The sequence below is a fragment of the Podarcis gaigeae genome, assembly GCF_964106915.1.
Source record: "Podarcis gaigeae genome assembly, chromosome: 3".
NCBI lineage: Eukaryota > Metazoa > Chordata > Lepidosauria > Squamata > Lacertidae > Podarcis > Podarcis gaigeae.
The window spans coordinates 69,264,197-69,286,702 of NC_139680.1; the positions used below are offsets into that span (position 1 = coordinate 69,264,197).

The 22,506-nt window shown below is 39.8% G+C and overlaps 2 protein-coding genes across 3 annotated transcripts in view; one reads left to right on the plus strand and one right to left on the minus strand.

Moving 5' to 3' along the window:
- Positions 1-22,506, plus strand: part of ACAT2 (acetyl-CoA acetyltransferase 2) — an 833,137-nt gene that overhangs the window by 77,580 nt on the left and 733,051 nt on the right. The window lies entirely within an intron of this gene.
- Positions 2,723-22,456, minus strand: WTAP (WT1 associated protein). Of its 2 annotated transcripts, XM_083732505.1 has the most exons (9): positions 22,185-22,456; positions 21,796-22,001; positions 17,928-17,965; positions 17,788-17,843; positions 17,164-17,222; positions 12,951-13,078; positions 11,076-11,254; positions 5,739-5,893; positions 2,723-3,913 (listed from the first exon to the last, which is right to left on the minus strand). In XM_083732505.1, the coding sequence occupies exons 1-9, from the start codon at positions 22,439-22,441 to the stop codon at positions 3,327-3,329; spliced, it is 1,665 nt and encodes a 554-aa protein (XP_083588631.1). In that variant the 5' UTR covers positions 22,442-22,456; the 3' UTR covers positions 2,723-3,326. The 2 variants fall into 2 exon arrangements, with proteins under 2 accessions (XP_083588631.1, XP_083588632.1); XM_083732506.1 differs by lacking the exon at positions 21,796-22,001 and having other exon boundaries at positions 22,185-22,439.

Genomic DNA, 22,506 nt, shown 5'->3' on the forward strand with positions numbered 1-22,506 from the left:
AGAGGAAACTTTCCACAAAGATTGGTAAAAAGGAAGTTGAAAGTCACAAGAAGGTCAAATCTCTCCAGGCGGCTTGGGAGCTGTTCAAAACCACACTAAGCCTAGCTGGTATAGCACAGATCAGGAAAGGCACCACCAAGGCCAAGAGGATGCCAGCATGGTTAACCAAGTTAAGAAGCTTTTAGAAGGTGGCTTCCTTCAGAAAATAAGTGTTGCCCAACTGAAAACACAGAGCTCTGATAAAGAAATGGAAGCAGACAATGGGGGGTGCAGAAGAGAGATATGAGCTGCACCTCCCTTTAAAGTCTTAAGTCCAATAATAAGCACATTTTAAAATATACCAGAAGCTAGGCAGGCAATGGGACTGTGACTTATCAGGACTGGGGGGGGGGGGCGGTTTCCCTACTGGCAGACCCCCTTTAATAGTTTCTCAGAAAGGAATCTGGATAGGCCAACAGGCCAATCCTACCTGGGGGGGAGGGAGAAACTAGGCTGTCTAGATACCTTTTTATACTAATGAAGTTGTCAATGTATTCAGAACGGGGTGGGGTAAGTAAAAGATTGGGCAACAAATCACACTAGTTAGCTTGTACTTGCTTGAGGAGGCTTTGATTTCAAGAGCACGTGCAGAGTGCCTTGCAGGGAAGAGACTTTGAGAAAGGGCAAAGCTTTACATTGCATCTGGCTGGATGGCTCCACGGAGACAAATGAACTGAGGGGATGCTTCACATATTTATAGCCAGAAAAGCCAACCCCCTTCCTTAGAATATATGGTGAGCAACTGGAAAAAGAATATCCATTTCTGATCACACAAGTGATCCTAAGTAGTCAGTCAGATTCATACTGAAGAGGCTGGTTCCACCTTAATGATTCTGGACTTCTATTACAAAAGAACTAGTTTAGAGGAAATATATATAAAAAATGTCCAGTAGCACCTTAAGACCAACTAAGTTTGTTCTTGGTATAAGCTTTCGTCTGCATGCAGACGAAAGAAGTGTGCAGATCTGAAGAAGTGTGCATGTACACGAAAGCTTATACAGTGGTACCTCTGGATACAAACGGGATCCGTTCCGGAGCCCCGTTCGCATCCTGAAGCAAACACAACTCTCGTCTGCATGCGTTGCAATTTTCTGGTTCTGTGCACGATGTCATTTTGACCGTCTGCGCATGCGCGAGAACCCGGAAGTAATACATTTCGTTACTTCCGGGTCACCTCGAGCACAACCCAAAAATGTTCAACCTGAAGCAACTTCAACCCAAGATATGACTGTACCAAGAACAAACTTAGTTGGTCTCTAAGGTGCTACTGAACATTTTTTTTAGTTTAGAGGAGTTAGCCTACTACTAAAATAAGATTAAAACTTGAGATGAAATTCAAGATACTGCTTCCTCAAAGGTTCTGAATGCCAGGCACCCTAGGGGTTACTGTTGGTAGTTACCAAATTGACTGAAATAACCATTGACTGAAATAATCAGTGACTGTATACAAATCTACTGTGCAACCACACTTTGAATACTGCGTACTTTTCATCACTCCATTTCAAAAAGCTTATTGTAGGGTTGTAAAATATGCATTAATTGGCAAATGAAATAAGAGGATTGAAGCAACATAGGAAGGAAAGTTTCATTTGGAGCTTTTTACCTTAGCAAAAAGGCCATGGGGTGGGTGGAATTAACATGTATAGAGATAATAAATGGTGTGCACTAAATGGATAGGGTGTTTTCTTTTTCATAACAAAAAAAAATTCTTCCAGTAGCACCTTAAAGACCAACTAAGTTAGTTCTTGGTATGAGCTTTCGTGTGCATGCACACTTCTTCAGATACACTGAAACAGAAGTTTCCAGACCCTTCTATATAGTGAGAAGGTGGGGAGGGGTATTACTCAGAAGGGTGGTGGGAATGGGTGATTGGCAGATAGCTGTGATGAGCCTGTTGACGACTGTTAACGACTGCAATAGGAAAAAACGACTTTTTCATAATATCAGAACCCAGTGTCATCCACGGAAGGTGGATTTTGGAAGGGTTTAAGTTAAATGCTTCTGCAACACACAAATCATGAACAAGGTCTGGAAAAGCCATATGTAATTGCATGCCAATGTATGGAAGTTTGCACTAGGGTTTCAGAGTTTTTGCTTTGGTACTGTGTCACACTGAAGCCTAAAGGAGTTTGACATGTAGATGTAAGGCACCTTGGAAACAAAATCCTACCTCTCCCAATCATTTTCACAAAGCATAGCAAAAACTGTACTATGACAGTGTTTGACATATCCATTCTAGTTAAATGCACTTAAAGAGGATGGTTGATGTTTCAACCAGCAATTCAGAATTCCAATTCTCCCACAGAAAATGTGTGGTTAGATGTCCTCTTTATCCCATGATAAGCACATCTATGGATTTCCACTATGGAAAATTTTCAGTCACTTCATTTAAGCACATTCCTGAGGCAACTATATTTTTTGTCAATACTTCATGACCACAGCAAAATGTACCACTTGCATTTTTTTAAAAAAAGCTTCAGTGGCAAGAGCTGTACATTCACTATGAGAAAGGGGCCACATACTGTATACTGATAAGAGCACCATAAAGCTTAAATGACTTTCAAGTACATGCTTTTATCTATTACAATGAAGACTGCATATTATAATGAAGGGTTCTATATAAACTGAAGTAAAGAAAAGCCCAACAAGTCTGCACAAGACAAACACAGAAGGACTAAATAAATTACATTATTAAAAATCTTTATTTAGGTTTGGTCAGTACAGTTAAGATAATATTGGAGTCACAGAGCAATATGCATTAACAGGATACAACAGTTCTTAAACCGAGTAACTATGCACACAAAATTCTTAAACATTCGGTCACCTAAAGAGAACGCACAGATGCATGGTGGCAAAACTGGAACACAGACTACTACAGGACTCCTTCACCAAGTTCATTTTAGTTATAAAACTACTGTACTGGGCAAACTTGGCAGTCATTACCTCACAACTATTATGACAATTTGAGTGTTATAACAGTATGAGAAAAGAATGCCCTTACGCAGCACAAGTTCTAGATATACACAGATTTGTACAGACATCATTGTGTTATACCTGGAAATAAAATTCGTTTCAACTTCACATTAACTCAAAAATATCTTGAGCCTACACAAACATCCTTTTAGCAACATTCAATGTAATTGTTAAAATTTCAGAAGTGGCAGAGGTATCGAAGCAAAAAACCCACAAAGGCAGAATTGTGACATATATGCACTAATCTGAACAGTTCTGGACAGTTTCTTCTCCCAATTTAAACGACACTATATAAAAATGTTGCAGAAAAAAGGTTACAAAACTGAACCCTGTACATTGACATTTGAGTCCAAACCATTCTGAACATGACGAGACCCCGCAGTTCTGTTACCTTTCACACTGACTGTTTTCTCCTCTTGAGAATCGTGATTGGAGTCTGTGTCATTTGAATGGTGAGTTAGAGAATTCTCACTACCAGTGGGAGAGTCTACACTTTCGTACCCAGTACTGAGTTGATTTATATAGCTACCAGATCCTCTGCCAGTTCTATCTTCAGAGTGGTTGGAAAGCTTATTACCATTGCTTGGTGAGGGTGGAAAGTCATCCTCTGTTCCACTGCCCTCTCTATAAAAACCAGGCCCAGCTGTCCTCTGATGAGACGAGCTGCCATTGCTTGGTCCATTTGCCATACGACTGCAGTCTTTGCTCATGGCTTCTCCCTGGTCTGCAGTTTCTGAAGTTGGAGTCCGGCTGCTACCTGGGGCTGAGGTTTGTGACTGCTGCTGCTGCTGATACTGAACCAACTGCTGGCGAGTCTCCTTCAATTGTTGCTGTAGGACTAGAATGGTACTTTGCATACCTTCTACTTCCTCATCAAGTTGGATGATGAAATCATTCAGTTCTACATGAAGAAAAACACATTTGGAGCATACACTTAAAATAGCTCATTTATATATCCTAAAACTGTCTCAAGCCACCTCAACTTAGTTAATAACATATTCATATGTTGATGGCTTTGTGTACATATTTTTCCTAATCTACATAGCCAATACAGAGCTCCAAAAAAATAACTTCCACATGCCATGGTAGGACAGCACAACCCAATGGGTAGCACACACTCATGGGCATATACAAAGAAAAAGAACTAGAGAAAAATACAGAGCAGAAGACATTTCATAGAATGTTTGTTTTAATCTCAATATGCCTACCAAAATGATTATAAACGAAGCAGCAAGTTCCTGCAAATCCAAATGCAAAGAATTTGGCACCAGGACCCAAATGCATTATCAGGCAAAGATTCTTCAAGGGGAAAAAACTGTTACCGCTATTGATTTGTTAAGATATCTGCAAAAGCTCCAAGGTTAAGGGATGGCAGTCCCAACCTGCATGGTTACATGCGTCTTCCTTATAACTTCTGGGCATTTTGCCTTAAAACATTTACTCTTAGCATACATCACCACATTTATACGTATTAATTTGCATGATCTTCTATGCTATCTTTGGAAGTGGGGAAAACTGGGGTTCCATGGCAAATAATGTTCTGTTTTTGCACCAGTAATGTTTCTGTACCATGATCCCTCATATAAAAACCTATGTAGTATATAATCACTAACTGTACATTTAAAAAACTTCACTCACAGTGTTCATACCATAGCTTTTTAAAGCTTTTTTAAAAAGGCAATTCCCTTATTCCGAATAGGATTCCTCGCAAGAAAAGGGAAAGGTTGACAGCTATGGTTCATACATATTTGGCAATATGAATAAATGTAATATCAACATACTCTTTGGAAGTTTGCTGTTCATCACCAGCCTGATAGAATGATACTAATAAGTATGCCAACACAGGCAAACATTAGCAGTAACAACTTCATTCCACAAACATACAATCGTGATTTTTTTCGGTATTTTCTACTATTAGAAAATTTCAATACCCAGTCAAGAGCAATTTAATTTCTCTAGTGCCTACAATCCTACTTGTCCCCAAAACTATTTCCAATGAAGGGTTAAATCCGGGTAATCCCTACAGCAAAAGTTTCCGCTAGTTGTGATACAAAGTGTAGCATTATACCAAAGCACCCCCATGTCTCTAACTCAAGACATCTATCTACAACTGAAGGTAAAATTCATAATAATAAATTAGATACTAATTTTAACTTTGTATGACTTCTTCTGGAAGTGTGCTGGTCAGAACTGGGCCAAAACAAAATTTACAAAGCAAACTCTGTGATCCTGATAACTACTTTAGGTACCTGTGTGCCTGTCTGCCACTTAAAGGGGCCTGGGTTGCTTTACTATGAAAAGCAGACCACCATGTTTTATCACATAATGCTGTTGTACTTTCCTCAATTTCAAATTAGTCTTCTGCTGTGTAGCAAAGAAGGCTTCTGTTTTAGAATAAAGTCCACAGCACCCTTGGAGGGCAAAGTATCAAACACACACATATGCAAGTAGTCACACATGACTATTTCCTAGTGGAATTCCTTCATATTCTAGTCAATCTGTTATTTCACATGTCACACTACATTTACCTTCATGAAAAACTAGCTTTATGTTTAATTTTTTGTGCTTCCATGGAACTTGATTAAATGAGCTTGAAATTATCCCTTTATTCATAATATTTAAACATGCTCTACAGTGGAAACATAATACCCACATCATAACATTAACTGGTGAAGCCTACAGATAAAAGGCACTTTTTCTATTTTCTTTATAAAAAAAACCCTTACCATCCTGACTGCTTTTAAGCTCCTCACTATATTTCTTCTGTAAAGCCAACTCTGCCTCAAGTTGTGCAATACGTCCTTGGGACAGCTGCCTTCCAAGCTCTTGATTCTCCTGGATAAGCATTCGACACTTCGCCATTAACTTTTTGCCTGTTTGGCTGTAAAGGAAAGAGCCATCTATCACAAAATGAAGACAATATTCTCTCATCTCCCTTTTTAAAAGTAGTTACTGAAGTGGTATTCCTGTATGTGTCACGCTACAGCATCTTACTGCCAGTTGTCATTGTACAAAGTCTCCCTATAGATACCAGAGGCTGATCCATCATCGTCTGCTGATCTTCTGGCCCTGTTCCGAGAAACTGAAAGGCAAGTTCTACAGTTGAACATTTTAAATGATCAAATGACTTTTGTTGTTCTTATACTCCAACTACAGCATGAAGCAATTTTCAAAAGAAAATGAACTTAGTTGTGCCTCTAAGGAAGGGAAGGTGGGAGAAGTAAAGCAGTGTTGAACATAATGGGTTGCATCCAACTAAGTCCTAATCAGAGTAGACTCACTGAAATTAAAGGGTTTAAGTTAATCATGGCCATTAATTTCAATGGGTCTACTTTGAGCAGGACTAGCACTGGCTAGAACCCAGTATAGTCAATGATCTGGCTTGCAAGCAATGAACAATCTCATTTTACCAATATACTGGAGGCTCTAGTCATGACTTTATGCAAAATTGCATGACTCTAACATTATGTTGCATAATAATGCTTTACAAAAGGCAAACTTGCCATACCAAGAATGCAAATGAGCAGAAAAGAATCCAAAACCTTAGGAAAAAATGACACAACCGCAGAGTACCAATAAAGGGGGGGGGGTTAGTCATGCTTAGAGATCGAGTAAAATCAATGGGACTTAATAATACCCAACTTGTCCCATTTAAATGGGCTTGGATCCAATCCAAAGGACTGAGATATGATTCAGAAGGGGCTCATCAAGAAATTTATTTTAATCCTCTTTCTGTGTTGTGCTAGGTATGCTGCTCCTGTGATGAGCAATGCAACACATTGCAATGCAGTCTTACCATTTCTGGTAAGTCATCGTAGTGTGTAGGTACTCCGCCAGAGCAGCACCATAAGCCATGAGTCCACAGAGCTCTGGCCACTATGTGTAAGTGATCTGCAGGAGTTAAGCAGCACACTGCAGGGTGTTTAGCAAAATAAGTTACAATATACTTTCCACAAACAGAAGCAGCTAGATCATGCCACTGTCTTACATATTTTAGCATATAACTGATTAATGCGCATGATCTAATTTATAGAACTGTGACAGCTAGTTGCTTTCTTTCTGTGTGACTTCACACAAAAATGCACAAATAATATGCTATATATACACTTTTGTTTACATGTCCAGGATTTATGCAATCTTGTTTCAGTTCAGGAAAACCACTCAACATATACTAAAAGGCATTTCCATGTTTTGGCTAACTAAAACATGCAGCTCTATTTTACATGAAACACTGCAGTTTCAGACATCATGTGATAGCATATAGCAAAAGGATACACTGCTCAGTGATATGAAGATGCTTTGCAGGCAGAAGAGCCCATTCTGATAGAAGGGCTGGGGGGAAAACTTCTACCTAAGATATTATAGACCTTAGTAATGCAAGGAAGATTCCAAAACTAAAGGAAACAAATACAGCTTCAAAATTTGTATGAAATAAAATCATGGGGGCTTAAAAATTGCAGATAATAGTTTCATGAACAAGGTAAGCTATGAAAATGTGACATATGATGCAAGAACAGTATTAGAACAAAATTTAGAACCTGACTGTGTCTGCACAATTTATTATCCTTTTAAAATATGTTGTTCTCTATAAAGGTTCCTGTCACTTACATTACCTATTTTTCTCTGGCTGGGACACATATTCTTGAAGCTTACCTATATGGATCTACTATAATCCCAGCAAATTTACGTTAACATTTCATTTTCCTTATTATGTATTCCTTGCAAATCCTGTATGCACCTACCCAAAAACTTTAAGCAGATATGTAACTGTTTCACCACCCAATTCTCAGCTTTTTTGCCTGTTTATACTGCAATCGTGGCTAAATAAAAGTTCAACGTTTGCAAGTGTTCTCTGCTACAATTCAAGACATAGAAGGGTACTTCACACAAGGCATTTTCCTACATAAACCTGTTCCACATAGGAAAACTAACCTTACACCATAATGTGACATGTGCATGTGTTCTGAATACATGGAACCCACTGCTAATCACACACACTAAGTGTGCATGTGCTGAAGTACATATCAGTATGCATCACATGTTATGGCATATACCTATTTTTTCTACATGGAAACAATGATCAATACAGAAAACAATTTGCATGAAGTGACCCTTGGTTATCACACAAAGCTGATGGCCAGGATCCAAAGAGCTGCTTTAAGTATACAAGAGGGGATTGAACAGCTCCTGATTTTTTAAAATTTTCTTTAATAACAGCCCTCATTAATTTCTGAAACTCTTCTCAGTTTCAAAATCATCCCTTGCATTCTATGAAGCTTTGGTTCAAGAAAAAAAAAGTCAAAACCCTCAAACTCTTTGAAGGATGGTTCTTTGGATCTTGGCCTGTGCCTTCAAGAATTTCAGCCATTTCAGAATATCCATGATGCATTCTTCATGTCCACCTCCAGCACAACATAATCTCTTTAAGAACCTACATAGGAATTTAAGTTGTTGCTTATGTTTTCATGTTCACCAAACTACTGTCTCGTATAAAAATTCAAGAAACTATTTCTGTCAAGAAAGAGATTATAAATGGGTGAGAATGGCAACAACAGTAACAAGCTAACAGAATTGCAGGATGCTGCTGCAATGAAAGCTACCACCTATTTAACAAATCAAATATTCTGTTAAAGTTATAATTTTTAAGCATTTTCCTGTTAACTAGGAAGCCTCAATGATGCCACCCCCATAATTAGCATCACTATTGGATACTATGTGTGGTATCAGTGACAGTTAAAATATAGCATTCAGTGATTTCCCCTACTTTATCTGGAATCCTATGAACAAGGACAATGCAATACAATACTTAAAACACTGTTGAAACAGTCAGCTCTTGAGCACAGACAATGATCCACAAAAAGTGATGTGCAAATACAAGAACTGTTCCTTTGACCCTTCAGAACCACATTAATCTGTAGAAGAGTGAACTAGTACTTTCAAGTATCAAGTCAAAAAGAAATTTTGGCAAAACACATGGAGGACAAATGATGAAAATATTTCTTGAAAGGGATAAATTAAGATCCCACCCCTTAGACCTTTAAAATGTGTAGCAAAGTCATTTGTAAGGCATATCAAATAAATGTTTAAAGGGACGCGATTTCACAGTAAGTGGAAATATGTATATATCAAAGACCTGTTCAAGACTAAGATACTCATTTTTCTAAAAATCAAGCAAAACTTAGTTTTTCCAGATGTCTATTTGAAGTGAAAACGAAGCAAGTTCATACTTAGGTTCATGTCACCTTAAGAACCCAAAAACATTTGAAGTCACCATCCTCTATCCAAACATGAATTGATTAAGCTGAAGTTCACAAATAATCTGTATGGCATCCCACAATTAAAACATACCTATGAGAAATGATTTTTGATTATACATTTAACAAGTTTTACAAAGTCAGTTGCAACATATTAAGACAGTTTTTGCTGTTTTCTCTGTTGGTCTTACCTGTTTTGATGCTAGACCTTTAAAAGATTTTCCATAGCATCCCCCCAAGATGTTTGAAAGATGCAATTTGTTTTTGCTTCAAGGTTTTCTTTCGATGTAGACTCAATAATGGACAAAGCTTCATATACTACCACATTTCATATGCTGTAATAATTATCTAAAGCAGAGCTAAAAAGTACTTCTTAGAAGTATCTTTTATTTAACTCAACCAATACTGCATTGGGAATGCTGGAACTGGAACATTAAAATATTTGTTCTTATATTTTACCTACTATGAAACAGTCCTTAATTTTCTTTCTGTTATTATATATTGACTATTATGGTTCAATTATATTCGGCAGTCTTTCCATTGTGACCTCAAGAATGCACACTAAACTGTCCCAGACTACCATTCCTGGAAATCACTTGGGACATGACGAGGCATCAAAAAGTATCAACTCTTCTGAACTGATGCCAACCAGTGGGATGCATGCAATTTGCTTCAACATCATCTCTCTTCCAGAGAACAGGACAAAATCAAGTAGCAGCCTGTTCTACATATTTATATTCATACTACATGAAAGCTTCCCATACAGTAGTACGAACAGCAGTGTCCCCTGAACTATGCAGTACAACTATTTCAAGGCACATTTTATAGAAGGCTGCAGTACAAAAACTAGTTATACAGTGGAATGCAAATGCCCCAAACAAACTCTGGAAGTAACTACTACTGCAGTACCTTGTATAGCCTGCACATAGTGTCTCAGGATAAAAATTATGAATGGCACTTCTGCATGGATAAGGGCAGTAAAAGAATCACAACTAGTTTGGGGTTAGATATACTAGTTGAGATCCAGGATGTACACAACTGCTTCAACAAGGTTAGGAAGATGTAATTAAATTGCAACTATACGTACAGTACTGGATTTAGGAGTTCACATATTGCCAGCCATCCACAGAACAATTTGTTATTCAAAGCCATGAAAAGGTTCACTGAAGTCCTATGGAACCCAAATGCTAGGAAAAATCAACACTGACTGTGTGCGTGTTCTCACAGCTATTCAAAGCTGATTACCAAATGTGATTTAAGCAAAATTCACCTCATTGAGTTTTGACCCAGCAGTTCAGTGAACAAGGAGGAAGTCCACAGTCTTATTGGCAAAACTGACTTAATCAGTCTCTAAGTCACTAGGTTTAGGGTTAAGAGCGAAGCATATTCCATTTTAATGTTTTACTCGAATTTGACATGATCAATTCATGATTTAAAATCTCTAGGTTCTCCTCCAAACTGTCTGTAGACATAGTGTGCCACAGACTTTAGACTTCTGCTTCTCCCTCTATTTTCTTCAAACAGAACCACTTCGCAAATGTCTACATGTTCTAGAAAGGGCACTTTTTCTGAGGTGGCCACTTCTTCAGAATAGTCCGACGCTGTCAGGCCTCTGAAGCAAAGGGGGGGAAAAGCTGAAACACAAGGTTCATCTGATAAGTTTTACATTAAGCATTACAAGCTGGACAGTATAAGAATGTGGCTTTTGGCTCAAAACGTCTGAGTCTTGGTGTGGAAACGAGTACGTGGTTGTCCCACCAAAGCATTCTCTGTCAGGGAAGTCTTGACTGGGGAGTATGTTTTGTTTACCTATCAGGTGTAAATTTCCAGGCACTCAGTTCATTTTGGGCTTGTTCCAGTTTGTCTTTAGTCTGTTCCAGTTCAGCTTTCATTTTTAGGAAAAACAAGTTGATGGCTGGGTCCACCATTGTTGATCTCAGTTGAGCAACACTTGGCTGCTGGACTTGCTTGAGGTACTGGATCTGATTCTGCATAAAAGGGGGTAAAATGATTACATTGGCATTTATAAGCTTTCATGAGCCAACTTAACCCATTTCAGTCTGATACCCCCATACTTGAATACAACTGAACACCGAAACTGACAGGAATGCACGGAATTTGGATGCTTAGAATGGATCCAAAGAACAGGGCAATTTTGTGTTTGTTCCACCAGCATACTGGGTTCCTAGGATTTTTTTTTTATCATCACTGTATCATCCTCCAGGAACTACTCCAAAAATTTAACCCATAGCACCTTCAGAACATCCACCGCAATCAAGCGGTATACACATTTTATAAAATAAATGAATCTACATATGCCTTTTATTTGAAATTTTACACTTTAAGCTCCTCAAAAGCTAGAGCTATAAGTTGTTCTCAACCAAATTTTAAGTTGTACTAGTAGTAACTAGCAGGCTTACATCAAGTTCTCTCTTTAACATTGGCAGTAGTTTTCATCTTTGCATGCACTTCTGTAAAAAGGCAGGTAACATCAAAGAGACATTTGACTGGCCAATAAATATGTGGCTTTGATCCTTTTTTGGGGGGTAGAATTTTTAAAACCTTTTTTTTTTTACCTATCTTAAGAGGAAATATGAACTTGCAGGACAGATCTCTTCAAAATTCATTGTTATTTGAATGAATACTACATTAGAGAAAATTCTACTTAACACATTTTCTTCTGCCAATATTTATTACTCAATGAACACTGGTACTGTGATATCAGTTGGGAAGTTCTAAATCAGGGTAACTTTTGTCTTCTTCTAGAATCCCCATCTCAAAGTGCTTTAAAGGAGCTACATCAGTGCTAAGAACCAAATAGCTTGGCAAAAAGTATGAAATACAGCTTGCAGAAAAGGTGGCCAAAGCAACTGCTAGCCAATCTCTGATCTGAAAATATTTATGCAGTAAACTGCACAAAAAGTAATGAACATAAATGTATCAACTCCCAAGCTATGGGCTGATAAGTTTGAGATTCTGCAGAATAGGCATATAGCTAGAAATACCTCCCTAATCACAGTGATATTTCCCTAAGCCAACCAATATTCTAGTCTTGTCTGCTAGAACTATTCACAAACTGGGAAGCCAAGCTCTGCTTCTACATTTATACAGGTACACCTAAATTAAGTGAATTAAGTAAAACGACAAATTACTTGAAGGAAGTCATTCACAAGGAAAAGTGCTGTTCCTCTTATTGTAGGTACAGAAGTCAATAGTGAATACTGAGCCTGCTTCCTGAAATATCTTTGGGACTCCATTAACTCACTTTGGAAGTAGAGAAGACATATATAGATCAGAACAGCTGGGTCATCTTCGCCATACACCACCACAATTTGGCTACACATAAGTTGTTTCAGCTACCTATGCATCACAGCAGAATTAAATGTGCACAGCATTTTATTGTTGTTATTTTAAAAGTAGCTATACTTTGCTTAGGTCTGCTACTAATCTAGGGTAGTTCTCAGTCACTTAAAAAGATGAAGGCATCATGATTCATTAAAGTTTTCATTCTGCCAGGAATGTGGCCTTTTGACCAAAAAGACTGAAAAAAACACTCATGCAACAGGATAGTTGAAGCAAACACCACAGGATGTTAATAGTATTCCACATACAGGATGTTAAGCTAAAAATAAATATATCAACACAGACACATTCATCTGCAACAAGTCGAAAAGCTTCACTTACAGTACACTCTTGCATCTCTTGTTCCTTAGTTGCCAGCCGCATCACTAGAATATTTTCTCTTCGAGCAGATTCTTGCTGTTGCTGCTTCAGCTTTTCTTCTGACTCTCTCAATCCAGTTACATCATTAGCTATTGTTGAATGGCAAAGCAAACAGTAAAGTTTTAGTGGGAGCCTATAAAGACCTTAAACCAAATTTTTGTCTAAGAAAAACAACTTGACCATCAAATTTGTTTGCTTCTGCTCCCCTATTGAATCAACTAAACCCACATACAAGAATTTAACGGGGAAAGGAATAGCTCTTCTACAGCAAGCAAAGCTGCACAAACACAGCAAAGATCAATTAGGAGATTCCTACCCTTTTTCTACCTTCCTTTTTCCTGTCAGCTGTCAACAACAGGTAGGACCAGTAGTCTATAATAGAGGAACTCCCCCTCCCTCTCCTCTTCCCCTACTTCCTCCTCAAATTTGCTTCAGAGGGTTGCTGGAACCCCCTGAACAGATTAGGAGAGAAAAGGGAGGGTAAGTTCCAAAGCACAGCCAGAAGTCCCTTCACTAATGAAACTACTTCACGGAATGTCACCCTTCATTTCTATTTCTAGGGACTAGTGATGATATTCCAGATGAACTATTTAAAATTTTAAACGATGATGCTGTCAAGGTGCTACACTCAATATGCCAGCAAATTTGGAAAACGCAGCAGTGGCCAGAGGATTGGAGAAGATCAGTCTACATCCCAATCCCTAAGAAGGGCAGTGCCAAAGAATTGCTCCAACTACCGTACAATTGCACTCATTTCACACGCTAGCAAGGTTATGCTTAAAATTCTACAAGGCAGGCTTAAACAGTATGTGGACCGAAAACTCCCCAGAAGTGCAAGCTGGATTTCGAAGGGGCAGAGGAACCAGAGACCAAATTGCAAACATGAGCTGGATTATAGAGAAAGCTGGAGAGTTCCAGAAAGACATCTACTTCTGCTTCATTGACTATTCAAAAGCCTTTGACTGTGTCGACCACAGCAAACTACGGCAAGTTCTTAAAGAAATGGGAGTGCCTGATCACCTCATCCGTCTCCTGAGAAATCTCTATGTGGGACAAGAAGCTACAGTTAGAACTGGATATGGAACAACTGATTAGTTCAAAATTGGGAAAGGAGTACGGCAAGGCTGCATATTGTCTCCCTGCTTATTTAACTTATATGCAGAATTCATCATGCGAAAGGCTGGGCTGGATGAATCCCTAGCCGGAATTAAGATTGCCGGAAGAAATATCAACAACCTCAGATATGCAGATGACACAACCTTGATGGCAGAAAGTGAGGAGGAATTAAAGAACCTTTTAATGAGGGTGAAAGAGGAAAGCGCAAAATATGGTCTGAAGCTCAACATCAAAAAAACGAAGATCATGGCCACTGGTCCCATCACCTCCTGGCAAATAGAAGGGGAGGAAATGGAGGCAGTGAGAGATTTTACTTTCTTGGGCTCCATGATAACTGCAGATGGAGACAGCAGTCACGAAATTAAAAGACGCCTGCTCCTTGGCAGAAAGGCGATGGCAAACCTAGACAGCATCTTAAAAAGCAGAGACACCTTGCCAACAAAGGTCCGTATAGTTAAAGCCATGGTTTTCCCAGTAGTGATGTATGGAAGTGAGAGCTGGACCATAAAGAAGGCTGATTGCCGAAGAATTGATGCTTTTGAATTAGGGTGCTGGAGGAAACTCTTGAGAATCCCATGGACTGCAAGAAGATCAAACCTATCCATTCTTAAGGAAATCAGCCTTGAGTGCTCACTGGAAGGACAGATTGTGAAGCTGAGGCTCCAATACTTTGGCCACCTCATGAGAAGAGAAGACTCCCTGGAAAAGACCCTGATGTTGGGAAAGATGGAGGGCACAAGGAGAAGGGGACGACAGAGGACGAGATGGTTGGACAGTGTTCTCGAAGCTACAAACATGAGCCTGACCAAACTGCGGAAGGCAGTAGAAGACAGGAGTGCCTGGCGTGCTCTGGTCCATGGGGTCACGAAGAGGCGGACACGACTAAACAACAACACTTTTGAGAAGCAATTATTTATTTTTTAGGTGCCCAAGTTAGCCTACTCCTGCAACAAAATATTGTACAATCTTAAAAAAATAACACACACACACTCTCTCTCTCTATATATAGGCAAAAGCTTTTGTAGAGTTAAATTCATGAGACACCAACATAGCATGTTTTAACTATTAACAAAGGATATTAAGTTCATAGAAGATTACATAACCTCCATAACAACTAGAAAGCTGAAAAGCAGTTGCCATGTTTAAAGGACTTAGAGGCACTTAAAGGGGATTAGACCATTACTGTGATTGCAGTGTCTCACAAACAAAATTCATGCTGTGGATCTATTAACATCTACAGAGGACAGAGACAGCACATTGAGGGTGACAGAACTATAGTCTGGTATTTAGCTTTGTCCTAAAACTGGTAAAAACTTTCTGCTGCCTGTACAAACACACCAATAATAACGGCTTGGAGTATCCCAAGACCCCAACTGGGAGAAAAGAACTGAACTTTTCTACAAACTGCATTTTGTTTGAGATCAGTCAACAATAATTAAACTCATACTTGAGATAGCGCTCTCTTGGGTGTTTAGAAAAAAGCTTGCTTGTCACTCTAGAGGTATCTCATGGTAACCTGTACAAATATTCTTTGGTGCCTAATTGTTGTTCCCAGTATTAATCCCAAGGTGGATATGTAAAGGCAAGCTTCTCTTTCCAGAGGGACAATTTTGACATTCAAATCGCTTAAAATAACCTGAACTCAAATCCCAAGGATACAGAGGAGTTCAACAACACTTACTTTAATACCACTTTACACTGATGTTTTCTGACTGAATGGGTTTATGTTAACAAATCAAACAAATCTGATTGCAAAGTAAAGATTAAAAAAACCCTCTGAAGTAATTTTATCTGTATAAGCAGGTACTGACAGAGAAACTGTGGCTCACCAAGATTTTGTTGGACCCCAGTTCACCTCAGCCTCAGGCAGCAGAACCAACAACCCTATGATGGGAAGCATACAACCATATCTGGAGTGCCACAGGTTTCCCATACCTGACTTTACAGCAAGAACCCATCGTATTGGCTTAAAGAATTCCACAATGATCAGAAGATGCATATACACAAAATATGATACACTTTATCATTCATTCTATATTAATGTTTTTCAAGAACAGCATACCCCAACCTGGTGCCCTCCATATGTTTTAAACTACTCCACCGCAAGCAGCAGTCAATAACCAGGAATGATAGGATTGGAAGCCAAAAATATATGGACAGCACCAGCTGGAGAAGGCTGGTCTAAAACCATAGTTCTCAAACTGGTCTTTAGCTGTGACTGCAGAGGAGACCACAAAACATACATGATGGCTACAGGCAAGGTCACAGCACTGTGATTTTATGATAGCATTTCAGAAATCCTGCTTAAGCCTCCTGAAACAAAAGTAAGTATTTAATTATCAGATGCACCCACAGCACTTACAACAGTATCAGTTTGAGCAAGGGTTTCCATTTACTGCAGTTAACCAAACTACTGCAGACAGTAAATGCTGGCTTAACGAAGATACCCAATGGGACCAGTCCCACTCATAGATCTGTTGAATTCATTTAACTTAGCAGAGGCACTTCTAACACACCAACTTCTGAAAAGACTACCAAAAACCTTTAACATTAATTTGAGCCAACCACTTTCTCATCTCCTCCTATGGGTTACCTGGAATACTTTTGTACAAAAGGGATGGCAGGATAGGAGAATAGATTAGGAAGCTTACACCAGCTGCTGCTAGTTATGTGTATATTTTATTTATGTCTGGGTTTTGTTTCTTTGTTGGGGTTTTTTAAAAACATAAACCACATTTAAGCTTAGTAAACACTGTATACCAATGACTTAAAATGTGGCTTGTGACACATCAATTTGAACAATGTACATCAGAGATAGGTTACTTAAGCCTGAGTGACTGAACTGGTAATGCCATTAATATGTCTGAACTCGAAGTAGATAGATAAAAGTGAACCTTTGAAGGGAATTACAGTTCTAAAGGGTTTGTGGATCAGCCTAAGCAAGCTTACTTAAAGGGCTGTTCAGACACTTTTCTGAGCTGTACAGAAAACCCAACCGCTTCCTCTTAAAAAAAACTATTTACTATCACTTCTATTTTGCAATTGAGTTTCCACTTACAGTTAAGGTCTGTATATTTGCCCTCCAGAGCTTGCACATATGCTTCATACTGCTTCCACCTAATGAGGAAGGAAAATTGTTTTTGAATCTTAAATTATGGCATGCTTGGTGCAAAGTGGGAGTACAGACAAGATCACACTTAAACACACAATAGGGTATTCATTAAATATCTTAAGCTCTTTCCAACCAAAAACAATGAGCTATAGACAATCTCACATCTAGCACCACCCTAAGCACCTTTCCATCCTTCATTTCTGCAGTATTAAAACAAGTTTCTAGCCTCATATATGAAAGACATGGAGAGTTTATTTCTGTTACAAACCCAAGACTGCCAAGATGCAGACTCTTGGTCATACTCTTACATTCTTTCCTCCGGAATTCTCTATACAGTCTGAAAGTATATCAAATGACTTTTTTCCTTTTTGCATTCTAAGTGCAGAATTTCCAGCTACTTGCCTTTGGATAAACAATGTTCTTTTTCTCCGCAGACAGTAGGAAATCTTTCTACCTCATTAAACTTAAAATTGCTTTTTAGTTCCCTGTTACCATGAAAATGGAAGTTATTCAAAATGAAACAGTTAAGAGATGCATGGTTTTTAAGTAGAAGGTAGCCTATCACTTTACCTTAAGATCAACTCCTCTCTAGGTAGAACCTTGAAGTCTGTATCACTGAGGCGAACCTACAGAACAAAAATAATCAAGTTCAACTACTTCCTCATGCGATATTGAGAAAGAAATACAAATGCTACAGCTTTCAAGCTTACCTTCTTCGGAAGTGGTTCTTCATTAGTCATTGTGAATTCTGCATAAAAGAAACAAACACTATCATTATTTGGTTCTCTTACTACCATAGCCAGCATTTTTATGCCACCTGAAAATAATGATGCACTCCAACTGAACTGAGTCCACTGAACATAGCATTATGTACTTTCCAGAATTATGAAGAATTGGGCTCTATGTATTAGATCCAGACTACCCCTGGGCAGACCACCACCCAAAAGATTCTCCCATTGGAGGAGGTGGGGAGCCAACTTCTCCAATCCCTCCTGAAAAACTGGGTCAGAGGGTCCTTGGGAGATGGTGATGGCAGTTACAGGAATTCCTCTGCTGAAACTGTCTCTTGCTTTTTCCAGTAAGAGCCTCTGCTGGATCTTGGGTTCTTTCTGTCCAAGAAAGCAAATATATGGATCCAACCTCCTGTGTTGAGTGTAACTGTAACTACAGCTAACAGAAAGCTCATTTCACAGCACAGAAAGGGTTTACATGTAAGTTACTGGTTTAAACATTTTTACAGCAGTACTAGGTATCTGCTTATACATATCTGCTGCAAAGTCTGAGAAAATGATCTGAATTAAATCCTACTGATATCCATGACTTTTTAATTTTTTAAAACGTGTACTCTACCTTATGACCCTGCTGGGTTTCTGAGTTTTGTCCAATTAACACAACTATTATTTTGTATTCAAATACTTTTTCTGACATCTATAAGCTTTCCATATCTAATGCATGTTATGTCTCTATTGCCAAAAATCTTTGTAAATAATATTGATACCAATTATCTAATCATTAGTTATTGTCTCATATCTTCACTGACACCCTGTTTCCAGCTATACCGTGTCCTTGTTCCAAAGTTTTTCTGGCAAGAACTTCCCAGGAAAAGGCACTTTTGAATGTATTCCTGCAATTAACTGGCACTACACCTACCTCAGAGACAGTCAGGGAACCACTACGTTGTGCTGAATTTAAAATCTGAACTTATCTTACTTGATGCTTATTTTTTTAGTTGTTTTGTTAATAGTGTTTCATAGATGGTAATTGTTTTACTGATGATTTGTAACTGTTTCATTGATTTGTTAAGTATTATATAAGATTTATTCTGTATTTGTAATGTTCTATGATGTTATTTTTATGTATTGTTTGTATGCTGCTGGGATTCATTTGAATGAAAAGCAGCATAGGAAAATAATCAATCAATCAGTCAATCAATCTTTTGCAACTTTATTTGGGAATTGTTCAATCATGAATGAGTCTTGCAACACCCAGATTAAAATGTTGATAAATCCATATAGGATCAAATATTTTCCTTAAATTATTAGCAAAGAGCAGGTACTTCTAAGAGCAATCAATATGTTTTTAAATCCCCAAGTCTCCCTCAGCTAGACTCATCACAGTATTTATTTTAAAGTCTTAAGGGGCCATATCTCTGGGCAACCTTCTGAGGGCTACATGCCAGTGGTGGTCAGGGCCTGAAGCAAAAGTGAGAGAAGGAATAAATGTACATTTTGTCTTTTTACAGTGGGCTAGCATCTGCACACACTCACATACCTCCTGTTCTTTATTCAGGTAAGCAACAGGCATTATCAGGCTTCAAGAATACATTCATGACAGGCAAAAACACTTGAGGATAGTGCAAAGCAGGATGTGGCCTAGGGAGAGGTCTGATGGCCAAACAGAGGCCTAGAGAGCCACTTTCATCTCCACACACACACACACGGATCTCTATCCCTTTTATATAGGTAACTCATAAAGCCAGTCTTTATTCATGGCTTCATGTTATTGTGTAAAGCTGATCAATTTAAGAACAAATTGTTCTTTCAGGATTTGTGAACTCAGATTTTGTATTATCATATCTGTGTTCAAGATGGCTATAGAAAGAAGTCATACCTATAACTCATATTAGCCAATGGCTTTAGTGAAGTTGCACACCACCCTGTGATCCTCGATAAGTTCCAATTTTTCTATTGCAAGTAAGCATCAATCCCTCTTAAGTCATTGTAGCTGCAGTGTTCAGTGCACATACTCCACCTTCAGAACGTGATCAGATCCATACTAGATACCATTCCAAAAGTAACAAACCCCATATTCATACCCAAACAACCTCATGAATGCAAGGACATGTGAGTATTATTATTTCCGCTGTTTTGCATATATTTTATTAACTATATTTGGTTAAATAACCAAATTAAACTGTTTCAACATCAAAATGTAAGTTAAATATAAAGGTATTTAACTGAAACACTCAAGTATGTCATCTTAACTTTTATGACTCTGTCAAGTCACACATGTAAAATCTTTTCTCAGTTTTCATAGTATTTAAGAAAATAGACAACTGTGCTGTCATGTAACTAGATTTTATTTTCAGTGTATTATGAAGAAATTCTCTCATCCCTGACCCACTTCTGATCTAAGCTAAGCATCCATCTCCAAGCAACAGAGCAATCCAGGCTGAAACAAATATAGTGGCAGTTATGAGGAAAGTGCTTGTCTGTTTAAGTGTTCCATGCACATCCTATTATGTATAAATGAATGCATTTACTTCTAGAGTCAACTCATTCACGTTTTAACTTAGTATACCAGTGAACTCTTGGTGAGTTGTGACAGATATCAAATTTTTGGTTATGACAATCAATCCAGACATTGTAAGCTGCACCTGAAAATTACCTTGGGAAGGGGGCACCCAGTAGACTCCTTAGAATCTGACACATTGTGTAAAAGTTTCTTGTTCTCAAAGGATATAAACTGGCTTGAACAGAAATATTTCCAGTAGTCAGTCTACAAATTCTACGTTGGAAATGCATCTGTAACATTTGAGATGTTACAGCATATACTGTACTTGTTTTGCTCCCCAAAGAGCAACCGAACTCTCAATAAATTGATACCACTGAGCAAGTTTGCACCTTAGCCTTACAATTTGGAAACGTATACTGCCAAACCCGTATTTTCAAACAGACTTTTGATTAGAAAGCAAGTGTAACCTACATTTGCTTGGAAAAGTTAACAAACGGGTTTGTTTTTCAAAAATCTAATTATTGACTTTAAATTATTTATAAAATCGCTGTTTTAAGCAGCGGCAGTTCAAACCTGCTTTCTCTCTTGCACCAAGTAGTGATGCCTGCAATCTGAGGAACCCATTACTTTCCAGCGAGCCAAATCGAGCCTAAATAACCCATCCATGTGACTTGCAGTCCAATCCCATCCTTATTTACTTCGAAGCCCCATTTATTACAGTGGCGCGGACTCCAATGCAGGGGAGGAGTGCAGTCTAAAGCTTTATAACCTTTCATATTCTGCGTGGGGAATGTCTCTCTGTGTGCATCTACCTGTCTATCCACATCTACGGCTGGCTTCCGATCCCCCCTCTATCCAAATGGCGTAGAAATAAAAACGTGTCGCCAAGTCCTTTCAGGTCTTACGGATAAAAGGCCTCCTCGTAATTAAGAAATCATCTAACGAGTATTTTAGAATCCCAGGGTATCCACGCTCCTGTCTACGAAGGCCGGTCCATAGTAAACACGACAGGCGAGCAGAGGATGCCCGTCCCAAACAAGCTATCTGAAAAACGCTGCGGGGGGGGGGAGTGTGTGGAGGCTTTTTTGAGGGGGGTGACGACAGCCATGAGGAAATGCCCGTAACGGGTGCCCGTAACGCAGGAAAAGGCGCCGAGTTTAAGCCCCCCCCCCCGCTTCGAGTTACGTTAGTCCGGGAAGGCGCTCCCCGCCCCGCCCGTAAGATGGATGCCCCTTCCCGCTTAGGGCCGGCGAGCCCCGGGTCTCTCCAGGAGCCGTAGTAGCGGGGACTGCAGCGGGCGGATGCGGCCCGCGCGCGAGGAAGCGGAGAGAGGCCGCCACTCACCTCCCGCCCGTGGCGGCCCCGAGGCGTCGTCGTCGTCTCCCGGTTGCAGCGGGTGCCTCCACGCCGGGGCTCGTGTCGCATCAATCAAGCGGGCCCAGCAGCACCTCTGCTTGGAGAAGGCCGCCGCCAACACCGCCGCCGCCGCCGCCGCGCCAGCACCACCACGCTCGCTTCCCGCCCCGCTCTTTATTTGCTGCTTCGCTGCGCTACAAAATGGCGCCGGACAGGGAAATGAGAGGAGCCGCCGCCTCGCCCCTTCCTTGCCTCCCGCCTCGTCCTAGCGAGAAGGCAGAGCCGCCCGCAGCGCCGAGCCAACCGCTGCCACTCACCCACGGCTCCTCCCCCTCCCTCGGCCGCGCGCTCCCTCGCGCCGCCTTATCAACACTTACCGGCCCAGCGAGAGAGCAACTGCCCCTGCAGCAGCGCTTTGCCTGGCGCCGGGACTACTTCCCTCGCACGGCGCTACTGCCTCCCCCCCCCCTCCTTCCTTGGTTCGGTCTGCTTTTCTGTTCTCTCTGCGGGAAAAAGCCGCTGTTTGCGCGGAGAAGGGGGGTGGAGTCAGACGTAGGTATTCGGCCAAAGTTAGTGGGGGAGGACGACTGAATGCCCCGCTCCAGTCCCGCGTCTCTACGCAGTTGCAAAGCATGATGGGAGGAAGCAGGGTGGTAGTAGCGTCGGCGGAAGGATTCGGAATCGTACCGTCTAACTACC